The sequence below is a fragment of the Cryphonectria parasitica genome (assembly GCF_011745365.1).
Source record: "Cryphonectria parasitica EP155 unplaced genomic scaffold M406scaffold_7, whole genome shotgun sequence".
NCBI lineage: Eukaryota > Fungi > Ascomycota > Sordariomycetes > Diaporthales > Cryphonectriaceae > Cryphonectria > Cryphonectria parasitica.
In genome coordinates, this window is record NW_024468915.1 from 68,654 (window position 1) to 81,678 (window position 13,025).

Sequence of the window (13,025 nt, forward strand, 5' to 3'; positions counted from 1 at the left end):
ATTTATCTTGGTTGGTTGGGAGCGTCTGATTAGCCATGTATGTTTGGCAAATAGGTAGGCTCTTGAACCCTCTTATTGCTCCAGGCTCTACAACCCCTGAGAGCAGCACCACGACGCAGCAGCAGTGATGCAGCTGCTAGCTGAAAGGCAGGGGTTGTCCTGGGTCTGGAATGCGGGGCTAGGTAGGTTGGCTTGCCAGGTGCTTGTCAAGGGTGGGGCTCACGGCCTAGAGTACCAATGCACAGCTCTGACATCATGCCATGACGGGAAGGGAGCTGTTACTTTAGTAGCTACCTCTGTGTACTGTCGTACTACCTACTGCCTTCTACAACCTATGGTGTATGCTATATCCAGTTCAGTTAAAGGGGAGCTTCAGAAATACCAAGATGGGGTTCATTCGTTGTCTCTAGGAGATATTGCTTGCTGTGGCGTACAAAGTAGTGCAGGTGGAGGAGCTGGTGGGACCAGTAAGAAAACACACCCATCGTCATTGCTGCTCGGCCCCCCCGCATTCTGCCTCCTTTTCCCCTTGTCCACTTCCCTCCCCATCTCCAACTCCATGTCCATTGCCATCCCCACTCCCCCCTTCCAATAGTCTCTATTTCTCTCTCATTGTCTGCCCAATCCCCAACAAACGTCCAAAATCAGATCATCGACCGTCCCTGACTTGCAACGCTCGCCTGCTCCCGATCTGGAACGATCAACATCGTAATCGTGAAGCAGGTTCACAACCCCCAATTAAACAACCAGAGACAGTTGTAACAAATCATTCTCAAGATGGCCGACGAGAATACAGCCCCCGTTGTCGACGAGTCTTCCATTAGCCAGGCTAATGCTGGCGCTCGCCGCAACTCCCTCGAGAAGCACCTCGCTCAGCGCCCTGAACGTGCAGAGCTTATCGAGAGTGAGAAGACCACTTCTTGATCCCAGCCCTCCCTCCTTCGCCAACATCTTGGGCTGACAAAATAATCTCATTGCATAGAGAATATTCTCCCAGCCTCTACTGCTGCCCCTGGACTTCAGGCTCAGCAGAAGGAGGTTCGTTCTCCCCGACCTCACTCTACCCTCGTTGCGCATCGTGCATGCGCTCAGTTTTCCGTGCTGACTCCTCGGTGGTTCTCCTCCAATCACAGCTCGAGAAACACATGCGGGCCGACTCCCTGAACGACAAGCTTGCCAACCGCCCATCGCCGGACGACCTCATCAAGAAGGGTGTCCTCGCCGCTGACGAAGACCCAAGATCGCCCGATGAGAAGTACCGGGGGGCCATCGAGGAGGAGTACGCCAAGCGTGAGGGTGGTGCTTAACCGCCCCCCACCCCCCCCCCCCCCGACCCCCCAAAAAAACCACTAGAAAAACACAATAATCTGGGTATGAGAAGGGCGGTACTGCAACCGCGCATGGGGTATCGTCTCAGTGCATTCTGTGGTACGCAAGAAGAGGCTTAAAGCGAGAATGGCAGGAAGGCATTTCTATGACTTCTGTCCATTCGCATGGCTCTTCAAAGCATAATCTATGTATGTAGAACCCAATTATCAGTCATATCCTTTACCATTTTTGGAATCATGAGACGGAAAAGAATTATACTCGAGCATAACCCGTACTTCATTCATGTTCCCCTTTCAGGGAAAACAAAAGGGGGAGGGGCTGGTAGGGTTGAAGAACGCCACAATATCATAGCGGTAGAATGGTCGACCGTCAGCTGTGAACAGACAAAGACATCCTGATAGGTTCTGAAGTAAGTATCACACTTGTACGCTGGAAGCTGTCGAAACCAGTCAACTGAACACTTAAATCTGTCTCGAGCAATCATGGTGAACATGACTGGCCATACTTGTCATCTGATTCTGAGTCGAGAGCAAGTATCCACCACCGACATGATTCATGATTGTTCAACATGCGTGGACTTGTTGCCCGAATACACCTTGTGATCTCTTTTGCTGCTATGGAACAGTTAATCAAGTGTTCCTCTCTTTCGTATGAGGTCTTCTTTCGTACTGGCTGGGTGAATAGTTGAACAGACAATAGGAGCGGTAGAGAAGAGGACTGACATCGCAGCGTGATGCCGCGAAATCGGATTTCGAGTCGTATTATCGCCCGTGCAAAGACAGAAAATGTTTCCCGGGGGTTGTCACGCTGGCCTCTGCGATCCCTCCACCTGCTGTCGGCACATCCACTTCTGCTCCTCTCCAAGGTAGGAAGCGTGAAAGCGTAAGGCAAGGATAGATAACAAGGTTCAGATCTATCGACTAGTGAGGGTGCCGTTTTTTATGCTCAAAAGAGGTTAAGTATGCAGGCAAACTATGCCATTTGATATTAATTACTCTTCTACGCTTTCTCGGATCTCTTGAAAGAATTTATGCTGCCTTTGGGTACGAGGAATCATCTCTACATAGCACAGCAAGCGTCTTCTATTTTTCTATCTCTATCCTGTTGCCTTGTAATAGAACCAAGTCTTTAAAGCTTTCTCCCCGCTAGGCTTCATCCCGGGGCAGCTCTTCCGAAAGGAGGACTCTCAGCCTAGCTCCCATTGGTCTTGTCCGTATTGAAGGTATGTTGCGAGACCGTGACAATCTGACCTGTACGAGAATTTACACTATTCTTTGCGTTGTCAAAGTGAGCGGCTCAATACAGCCTCAGGCGTTAGCAGCATGTCCTGAACGCTGTATAGAAAGTTTCACTTCGAAGCCTTGGGACGTACCGACTGCACTGTCTTCCAGTAACATTAAAGACTCACTTGGCTTCTCTGACTCACTGCAGGTCTCAGAGTCCTGCAAAGACTTGATAGAAGAGGGAGTGGCTGTTGAACTAATCGACGCCGTGTTCGTGGTCCCTGAAGCCTGGTGGATTACAACCGGATATGGATTGCCACGGGACATTTTATCGTTGATCAAGACAGATATGCGTGAAGGAGAATAAGAGGGATAGAGAGAGAATTATGGTAGAAAAGTACGAATAGTTGAAGGCTCGATGGTACTGATCACTTTCTTGGACACAATCTGCAAACCGAAGAAAGGGTGGAAGGAGACACATGCCGGGATTTTATAGCCACCTGAGAACATTTTGATTTGATGCTCTCGACCAAAGGAGGCGTGTACCAGTCAGATGAGTCAATGTGTTCCATACTGGCTCCAGAAACGGACGAGGCTCTTTTAGAACGAGGAGTCTCCCATACCACCGCTCCTTTTACAGCCCTGTCGGCCTTGCCATGTCCAGGGAGACCACGCACCAGCTGCGCCCCTCCCAAACAGGCCTGGTGGAGGGTCATCCCGTGGGCCAGCGTCCCCCAAGTAGAAAATTCCACTTCGACTCAGGAGTGATTTAGTGCTAGAGTGAGCACCGAAGCAAGCTGGCTCATTGGGGGTCATGCTGGTGACCAAGGCCCAGACTCGTTCTTCCACTCGCAGGACAGTGGGACAAACAAGGCAGAGGATCCTTCTATCTGAAAAGTTAGTTCTAGTCTGCAGAGTCATACTGATCATATGTTAATCTTTATGGGGAACCGTACTCATCTCGTATATGCTGTATCATGGTAGGACCAAGCAGTCCTTTCAAGCCTGCTGGGGTATCTGCTGTTAGCACTTGGACATGGAACCCTACAACAATGGAGCAATCAGCCTCAGCTCCTGGTGCCGTAAATGTCTTGCTGTCAAGTTAAATCTGATTTCTATTTTTGTTGAGGCAAAGGCAAATGGAATGTCACCGAAATGGGGTGAGCACATGCCCTTTGTATCCCCTGATTGCACACAGACTGGACATGGTGGAAGCCTTCCTGTTTTTTTCTACTTTGGATCGAATTTTGACAAGGACAGGATCAGAAGAGATGTCTGGATCGCAGAGATGGGCGCCAACCTCGCAGCTGGCGTAAGGGGACTGTCACATCAACATGACGACATGGGGGCCCTAAAAATCTCGAAGAGGCCGGCGTCTGATCGAAAGAAGGGAAGAAAACAAAAAAAAAAAACCCTCACCGTTATCTCAGCCGCATGGTTGGCCTCTTTTTTTTCCCCATCATCGGTGTCAGGGAGCTGGGCATGGGGGCCACTGCAGGAACAGCTGGGCTCGTGAGGCGGAATCCCTCCGGCTCTTGGGGTGGAAGGGGGGTTGTGGGCTAAGTTCAGTAAGCAACGACTCAGCTGAGACGTCCTGAACTCTCGAAATGGAACCCTTGAAAGCAGGAGTTGAATACTCATCCAAGCATACCAAGTCCTCGGGAGATGCAGCAGCACTCTTGGTCGAAGTATCAAGACTGTGCAACTCTTCTTTTTCCTTGTGTTAACGATGGAGATCCGCAGTGATTTAAAATAATAGGCAATATAAAGAGTCTCCTAGAGGAGGCTAAGAGGGAGCATGCTAGGGTGCAAGTAGGGATGAGTGAATTTTTACTCGGCAATTACGTCATAAAAACGATTTGTAAATGTTCACTGAGTCCATGATGCTAATCGTGTATCGAAATCGTGGGGGGGGGGGGGTAAAAAAATCCTGCATTGCAGACTCGTGGTGTTGTGTTACCCCAGACGTGATGATGACAGCCGCCGGAGGAGCGCTTAGGATTCTGGTCCGCCATGCCCTGCTGATGAGCTGAACCCCCCACCCCCCCAGAAACTCAGCTATGAAATCCATACTATATTTTGTTTGTTCTCAAAGGTACTCAAGGAGCATGTATCAGTGTTAATCAGTTGGCTGAATCACGTTGCTTGCACAGGCCATGTGTGCGAGATCTGGCCTCGTTCTAGAAGCGTCAAGGACTCATTAATCTTGACGGACAGATCGCTTCTCGGTGCTCGTTTTCTCCCAGAGTAGCTTTTCCCGGAGCACATCGACCGTCTCTACGAAGCCGACTAACATGATCCTCTGACCGCTGATAACCTCGGCACCGGCGTCTGAAATGTACATAAAATACTCAGTTAGTTGTGGACGCATGCAAACCCTATTGATGAGATAATTGATGAGATAATCGTTGCCCATTCTCTTTGGTGTAGACTCACGTTCCAAACCTGCGTCATGCATCAAAAGGTCACCCTGCTGGACTCGGAAGGTCTCGCCAGACCCCTGGAAAAAGGTGCCGCCGCCCTCAAATGCATCGTGGTGGTTGAGCAGAAGCGAGAAGCTCAGTAGACACCCGTCGCTGTGGATGGCAAGCGAAGCCTGCTTGGAGGGTATGGGATAATATGGGACCATGTGATCTTGCCTTGCTGCGGATTGCCCTCCACAGTAGCACACAACGAACAGGTCTTTGAGCCCCAGGTCCTGTGGTCGAAAGCCAGTCATCCTGGCTAGGGGTTGTAGAACACGGTCCGAGACCCATGTCAAGACAAGATTGCCAACAGTTTCGCCCGTGGTGGTGTCACGCGGGAGACCAAGGTCAGAGACTGGCACGTCGGTAGTGGCAAACTTCTCGTGCCGGTCCCTCTGCAGCCCACCCCGCCTCTGAGCATAATCGACGACTGCAGAGATGAGCAGCTCGCATTCCTCGAGGCTGAACACGCGCGAGAGGCGTGTAGGCTGGAGGCGCTGGCCAGAGAGGACATATGCGATCCGGTTCTGCGCACATGTCCGCTGGGACGGCGGTGGAAGCCGAGCAAGTTTTTTCCGGCGTGCCAGCTCGGCGCGCTGCTGAAGAGATGACTTCACATCGCTGGAGGGATCGTCGACCTGGTCGCTGAAGAGATCAAAATCCTCGTCCAACTCCTCTTCCTTTCCGTCCTCCTCCTCCTTCTCGAGGTGATTAGGATGATCTGCCCTTGGAGGAGGTGTTGTCATCCTCTGGAACGCGCGAGATGGTGGCAATAATGATAGGTATAGGTGTATGTGCAAAGATCGAACCGATTTTGGCTGGGCAGCTCAGAGCTAGTAATTGATTAATTACTAGCAGAACTTGCATCTGAACATTTTAACCAGGACTCGGAAATGTTTTCCCAAGCAATCAATTCTTTACAATCCATCCAGTACCCAATTGCCATGCTCATCCTACTGTGAAACGATGATGGATTATGGTACCTAGTGTTGCATAAATGTATTGATGACACAAGTTGATTGCTCCTCTTTTTCTTCTTCTTTGCTTCTACCCGTTTTTTTCTTACACCAATTTACTTGAGGCGCATGTTTCATCAAACCCGACATGCTAGAGGTGCTGGGTCTTTACAGCATTGTGATGACTAAAGGTGCTGTAGGTGCCTGATTGGGCTCCTGTAGAGGAGCCCCCTTTCGGCATGGAGCTGCTAATGTACCTGCTAATGTACCTGCTAATGTACCCCACCGTACCGGGCAGCTCTGGAGAACTACCCTGCATAATTGGTCAATGGGAACATGCACCAACCTATCTCTAGACCCTTGACAGGACAACGTCGCTTCTACTGTAGTGGAGCTTGCCATTATCCATCTTGACCACTACTACAGTACATCACCACCACATTTCCCAACTCTTCAGCACCCGCCCCGTCTCGACCTTCCCTTCTTGCACGGCATAACCAAAGCTGCAGACAAACGTTTGCGTTTCCCCCGACCAAGAACCACTCGACACAGCAACCATTTCAATCAACCGCTCACCGACAGTTATAACCAACAAGATGCAGCGAATCCTGGTGACACTCTCGCTCCTGGCCTCGGCCGCTGTGGGCGTCCTCGCCTCTGGCGACGAGCTCAAGATCGATGTCACGCTCCCCGTCGAGTGCGAGCGCAAGACGCAATCCGGCGACAAGGTCTCCATGCACTACAGGGGCACCCTCGAGAACGGCAACAAGTTCGATGCCAGTACGTCGTACCCTACTCTGCTGCGAACTCTGCCTGCATGCTGTTGGAAGACAACTGCTAATGCATGTCCCACCTCTTTTTCTAGGCTACGATCGGGGGACTCCCTTCACCTTCAAGCTCGGAAGCGGACAGGTTATCAAGGGGTTCGTACATCAACAGGATCTGCTCTGAGAGAAAGAAGAAGAAATACCCCAGAAAACCATGTCGGACTCTAACACTTTGGTGGTGGGACAGCTGGGATGAGGGCCTGCTGGATATGTGCATTGGAGAGAAAAGGTTCGTTCCCTTGGCGCGTGATTTATATCGACAGGATCTGTCCCCGTGCTGCATTAGGCTACAGACTGACTCCTTCTTTTCCTCTACCAGGACTCTGACCATCCCTCCGAGCAAGGGATATGGCCAGCGAGCCATGGGACCAATTCCTGCCGGATCGACTCTGAGTATGTCTTGTTTTATCGACCCCCCCCCCCCGGGGATATTTGCATGTGCTTTACATGCTCGTGTCCTTGTTCTGACCAATCGCGCTGCTAGTCTTCGAGACGGAGCTGATCGGCATTGACGGCGTCCCCAAGCCGGAGTCAATCGTGACCAAGGAGACACCAGCGGCCACAACGGAGACCCCTGCGGAGGAGGCCACGCAGAACAACATTGTCGGCAAGATCACCGAGAAGTTGGGCGAGGCGGTCAACGTTGTCAAGAGTATGCTGAAGGACGTCGACGACGTCGAGGAGAAGGCTGAGCTGTAGAAGGCATTGACTGGAACCCTGCTACTGGCTGTTGCTGGTTGGCAGTGTCACCTGCCAATCTCTTGATTTGATATAGACTCCCTGCTGAGAGAGAGGCGCCTGGGTCTCAATCGATGGGGGTATCAAAAAAGAATTCATGCGTTTGGTGTGACGCGAGAGGTCCTCCTCCGTCGACTCGTTGGGTTTGCCCGAAGGAGGAGAAGGAGGGGCCCCGGGAGGGGGGATGCGGAAGGCGGTGTTTGACAAGCACGCTCGTGGCTTGAAGTAGCCTCTCTGCTTGCGCTTGAGTAGTATATTTGGTACTGCAACTATGCTTGTCAGGTTAAGGTTGCCTCCAAGTCGGTGAGGAGCTGGGCTGGCCTTTTGACACGAATATGTCCCTCCTGTGCATGTGATTCTTCATTTGTCATATCAGAGTATTTCACAAGATCTCTGCAAATTGATGAGATGAGACTTCGTTATACAACCGTGCGTCTTCGTGGTCTATACTCAATACAGGCCGGTATTGATGAGATTACCCTTGAGTGATAATTATTTCATTTCGACTGAAAACAAGTAGAGATAGGATCGCTTTCCCATTACACCCATTACCATGGCCATTTGACAGAGACTGACAAGGTAAACCTACTTCACGAGTACTTGGAGTCCCTTTTAGATCTGGAATCAGAAGTATTGAGACTGCACGAGATGAATCGCATCTAGAATGCCAACTCGATCTTTTTTTTTCTTTTTTTTTCTTTCCTTTTGAATGGGTCACAGCAAGTACATATGTATGTAAGGATATATGTATGGTCAACGTAGAAACATTTTCACTAGGACATGTTTTCTCATTTCAACGATCGCATTATTGTTGATTGATTTTCTATCTGTACGGTCAACGTCGATTGATCTGTCTAAGATTAGAGTCTATACTATAATAAATGAGAGAACCTTTTACCAGGTAAACTTCATCAATGCTGGGTTCAACAACACTGGCAACAGGAAATGACTGAAAATAATGCATGCCAGCGGGAAAATAGCAATGAGCTGGTCGATTCTCCAGAGATAGGGAAAGACGTAGACGCCGCAGAGGATCAAAGCGGTCATGGCGATGCAAAAGATGAAGACAAATTTGAAGCGACGGGCGATGATGGGCATCTCAATGAAAAAAGAGGTGTCAGTGACCTCTTTGGCGGTGGCGCCCCAGCTCATATCGATGGAGAACATGTGGCATAGGATAGCCTGGCAGACGTGCATAGAGATGCCGCCGAGAAAGATGAAGAGAAGCGGCACCCAGCGAAAGCAGATCCAGATCTGATGAATCAGGCTGCATTGTTCACCGCGATAGCGAACTATGGCAAGAGCGAGGTTTCCAGCGCCAGAGAAGACAACAATCAAGGCGACCCAGACGCGCCAGCTGTTCATGTAGTAGTGGTCGAGGTGGCCATTGAGCCAGCCGATGAGAAAGTAGTTGAGAAGCGTGCCGATCCATGCGTAGCCGATGGCGTAGTAGGTTCCGATATAAGCGAGGATGGTGATCTTGGAGCCCAGAGGCATATTGGAGAAGATGAAGCGCAGAAAGAGGGGCGTAAAAGGCCCGCGTTTCCACCAGAACTTGATGGGGTGGAAGAGAAGCTCGTTACAGCCGTAGGCATATTTCTCCCAGCGGGCGAGTTCGTCGTAGACGGTCAGAGACACGCCTTCCTTGAACCCATCCCCGCAGTAGGCACCTAGGCGGATGTGGTAGCCCATGGTCTGGAGACGGAGAGAAATATCAAAGTCTTCCGAGACATGCGACTCGGACCAGAACTTTTCATACGGCGTGGTGGAGTTGGGATCTTTCTCGTCGGGTGACAGGCTCCCCTCATCGTCGTGTGCGTTGTCTTCTTCCTTGAAACTGACTTCTTGTAACGCGGACCAGCGGAGAAAAGCATTGTGGCCGACAAAGGGAGAGACGTCACCATTGGCGACGGCGTAGCGGATAGCAGTATAGATGAGATTGGTGAAGAAAGTGATACCAGTTTCAAAGTAACTGGTCGTCACGTTCATGACGCCCGAGGAGAACTGGATGATGGCGACTTGAGGGGATTCTTCGAGCTCGCTGACCGCATCGATCATGCATTCCTCAGGGATACGCGTGTCTGAGTCGACAATCAGGATGTAATCACCAACGCGAATATCTCCTTCTGCCCAGGCCCGGCCCAGTTCTTCATCGAGCACCCCGGAGAGGCATTTCTGGTACGCTTCCTCTTCCTCGGTCTGTGTCCAAGCTACACTGCGATCAACCTTGACCAGCTTGTCTTCCACCTTCAGACTGATGCCGAGAGCATAGTTCATGTTGGACGCCTTCTTGAACTTGCCCCGCCGGATGAACCTTTGCAGTCCCTCACCGCTGGGATTGTGTTTTGGCCGAGCCACCCAGCCGATCTTGTGGGCCACGTAGTATGCGCGTCGTTCTGCAGCCTCTTCCGGTGAAAGTAACTGCATGCCGTCGTCGTTCATGAAAATGTTGGCAGTACCGCCATGAGACTCATAGTTGCGGATTGCTGCTTCGAGTGACTCTACGGTTGGTTCAATGACGGCTTTGAGGCCTTCTTTGTAGACAGGACACTGAATGGTGACATGCGGCAGTGGTCCGTTCTTGATATGGAGGCGCTTTACAGGATTCGCCGAGTAGAATTTTGAGTTGACCTTCAACTGACTGACGGGACCGAGGAGTTGAAAGATGGTGTTGATGAGAGATTGGCAAAAGAACTATTATTATGCAAGAGAGTCAGCTCAGGAATTATGACATGTCCACAATTGGCAACACAGAAGAAGGGACCACCACCCATTAGGATTTCTAGAGACGAACTTACCAAACTGACAAAGATTTGCGGCAGCGCAGTCAGTAGCAAGAAGATACGAGACCAGCTGCCGTCAGTGGCAATCTCTTGTGCCAGTGCCTGACAGCCTAGTCCGACCAGGGTCAGGACAAGGGCTACCGTCAAGGCTACGGTAACAGCGTTGATGAGGTATGTCGGTCGTTTCTTGATCGAACCCTCCTCTAGATCTAGGTTCTCCTGGCTACTGTTTGTCTCGTCCACCTCGGAAATGGGCTCAGACACCGAGTGGAATCGATCATAGCTGTATCGATTCTCTTCCGTCATTGCCTTTGTATGATCGATGCTGTCCGTAAAGTGCAAGCCCACAGGTGGTTCTATCATGCTCTGGATCTTCTGCACCAAGATGTCAATGTTGTCTTGCAGCATGTTGTTGGTGATGTCCCCAATACATTCTCTGAGTGGAGCAATCCCAGCCTGGCTTTGGCTGAGCTTGTTCCAAGGGTCACACGAGAAGAAGGCATTCTCGGTTGCGTTTCGCTGAGCAAGGTCACGCCCATCACGCCGTTCTTGCAGAGACCGGTTCTTGACAGCGAGCCACCCTTGCTGTAGATAGTGCTCCTTGTTTTGCAGAATCCTCAGAACCTGCAAGGGAATTGTCTACAGTTAGCTGAAATCAAACATAAAGACGACGACAATAACCACTACTAGGACGATTGGGCTCACTCTTTTCTCATCACCTTGCTGGATCGCGTCACATTTGGTCAGGACCCCGACTGTCCGATGGCCTTTTGGATCAACGGCTTGCGTGAATTCCAGAACCTCTTGGTTTCCTATTTGGTTTGTAGCATCTATCACAGCTCTGAGTAATGTCATTGTCAGCATATTTCACGTCGGTCCGTACTGCTTGTGTGCCATCGGAAACGGACTCACAATATGATCGAGTGCGGTTCATTGATGTACTCCATCACCAGACTTTTGATAGCGTTGATCTCAAGCATGTTATGAGTTGAGGAACCTGGAGACGGCGTGTCAGAGTCGCCTCGGCCAGTTTGGGATCAAGAGCAAGCGTAGCGGCACATACTGCGCATGAGTCCAGGGAAGTCAATAACGCTGAAATTGTGAACTTGAGGTCCCGAAATCTCGAGAACGAGGACATTGTCGGAGAATTGTCGGTCATTATCAAGTCCTGCATCATCTCCAGTGCCACTGGAGTCGTCTATCATGATGTCCATATGGTCGGCAGCCTACAGTATCATTAGCAAAAGGGGAGGATGCAACGTAGTTGATAAGCTTCATGAACGAGTAAATTACCTGGTGCAAAATTCCGATGAGATCATCTCCTGTGAAGGGTCCATCGTGAAACACCTCGAAACTCTCCAGGTGTTTAATGGCCGCCTCATATTGACTATCGAGTGGCCCAGGGAGAATATGTGCCTTCACAATGGGCTTCTCGCCTATCGTGCGCTTGAACTGTGTGTGAATGGCGAAATTGGACCATGGTAGTTTTGATGCTGGAAAGGACAGTCCAGTCAAAGCTTCGAACACTGATGTTTTGCCACTGGCCTTGTCCCCGATGATGGCAATCTAGAGACGATTTCTTCAGCATTAAATCATATTTATGCCATCAGCACTTGGGACGTACCTTGGGTAGAAATGTCGCATCCTTCAGTGTCATCCCATGCAACCTATCAAAGAGCTCACCGACGTTCAGCTCCTCGTGGTAGCCGCCGCCGCTGACGGCCATCGTCGGCGTCCTTGAACCTGACATGCTCACGCCTAAGTTCTTCACACTGGGAGCCTTGCTGTGCATTGTGCTGATGGCAGAGGAGAAAGATGGAACCTCCAGAGGCTACGGCTTGAAGTCATGGCATTTACGCTTCCATTCAAGTCGGCTATCGCTGCTCATGAATGGGTTGTGCAGAGAATTTGAGACACAACTACAAGCTTGTACAATCAGTTTTCCACGATGATAGTTCTCGAGTCATCATTCCTCGTGGCAATTTTTTGGGACAATCGCCAACTTTCATTTACCCGACATGAACTTATGACAGGGTCGCTATCCGACTTGGATTCTTCTTGGGATTCGCTATACAAGCATGAAGAATTGTCCGGAACAGGAAAGGCTTGCCGCCCAGAACTTTTGAGATTGTCCGCAAACGTCGTGAAAATAGCAACAGTCGATTTGGCACCCGTGACGCTAGCAAAAGAAACTCCGATGACAGTAGTCTAGTCTATCTTTGATTTTGGGTCAGATCCACTTGGGCAACAGTTGAGTGAGGTCGCGTCACTGAAGAAATAGTGTAAACGGTGGGGCGATAGAGACGACCGCATCGGCTTCTTCGTAGGACTTCAACATATGTGAATGGATTCTGTTCTCGAAAAGTTGATAATTTCACGACGGCCGTCTTACAAATACATGAGGAGACTCGGTCAACATGAGCTCTCGAGTGAACACGTAATCAGATAATAGACAATAAACTCCCGAGCAATTTTTCTTGCAAAGTGCCTGAAAGCCAACAGTAAATGCTTAGTATGTATGTATGTCGCGCCTCTGCGGAGGATTCAGTGAACGGCTTTCTGAAGACCATGTTTTGCAGCTCAATGCAAAGTCTACATAGTCATCTAAATATCCGTATTGTTCGCGAGTCTGTGGTCATCAATCCATGATTCAATCCTCGGCCACCGTCTTCAGACGCCAGAATGCAAACGTTTCAATCAAGTC

The 13,025-nt window shown here is 50.2% G+C and overlaps 5 protein-coding genes across 5 annotated transcripts; 2 read left to right on the forward strand and 3 right to left on the reverse strand.

Moving 5' to 3' along the window:
• Positions 1-366: 366 nt before the first annotated feature.
• M406DRAFT_323424 (uncharacterized protein) lies at positions 367-1,577 on the forward strand. The gene is made up of 3 exons (XM_040919767.1): positions 367-904; positions 983-1,038; positions 1,134-1,577. Exons 1-3 carry the CDS (start codon positions 778-780, stop codon positions 1,305-1,307), a joined length of 357 nt encoding a protein of 118 aa, XP_040773064.1. The 5' UTR covers positions 367-777; the 3' UTR covers positions 1,308-1,577.
• A 1,341-nt stretch (positions 1,578-2,918) lies between these two features.
• Positions 2,919-4,264, reverse strand: M406DRAFT_104920 (uncharacterized protein). The gene is made up of 2 exons (XM_040915118.1): positions 3,509-4,264; positions 2,919-3,438 (listed from the first exon to the last, which is right to left on the reverse strand). The coding sequence occupies exon 1, from the start codon at positions 4,191-4,193 to the stop codon at positions 3,882-3,884; it is 312 nt and encodes a 103-aa protein (XP_040773065.1). The 5' UTR covers positions 4,194-4,264; the 3' UTR covers positions 2,919-3,438; positions 3,509-3,881.
• A 285-nt stretch (positions 4,265-4,549) lies between these two features.
• On the reverse strand, positions 4,550-5,763 carry M406DRAFT_352600 (uncharacterized protein; the record flags this gene model as incomplete). The annotated part of the gene is made up of 2 exons (XM_040922702.1): positions 4,550-4,883; positions 4,989-5,763. The coding sequence occupies 2 exons, from the start codon at positions 5,761-5,763 to the stop codon at positions 4,753-4,755; spliced, it is 906 nt and encodes a 301-aa protein (XP_040773066.1). The 3' UTR covers positions 4,550-4,752.
• A 646-nt stretch (positions 5,764-6,409) lies between these two features.
• Positions 6,410-8,012, forward strand: M406DRAFT_109525 (uncharacterized protein). The gene is made up of 5 exons (XM_040915359.1): positions 6,410-6,753; positions 6,839-6,896; positions 6,988-7,029; positions 7,120-7,193; positions 7,285-8,012. The coding sequence occupies exons 1-5, from the start codon at positions 6,570-6,572 to the stop codon at positions 7,497-7,499; spliced, it is 573 nt and encodes a 190-aa protein (XP_040773067.1). The 5' UTR covers positions 6,410-6,569; the 3' UTR covers positions 7,500-8,012.
• A 420-nt stretch (positions 8,013-8,432) lies between these two features.
• M406DRAFT_341392 (uncharacterized protein) lies at positions 8,433-10,627 on the reverse strand (the record flags this gene model as incomplete). The annotated part of the gene is made up of 2 exons (XM_040921657.1): positions 8,433-10,232; positions 10,337-10,627. The coding sequence occupies 2 exons, from the start codon at positions 10,625-10,627 to the stop codon at positions 8,433-8,435; spliced, it is 2,091 nt and encodes a 696-aa protein (XP_040773068.1).
• Between the last annotated feature and the right edge of the window lie 2,398 nt (positions 10,628-13,025).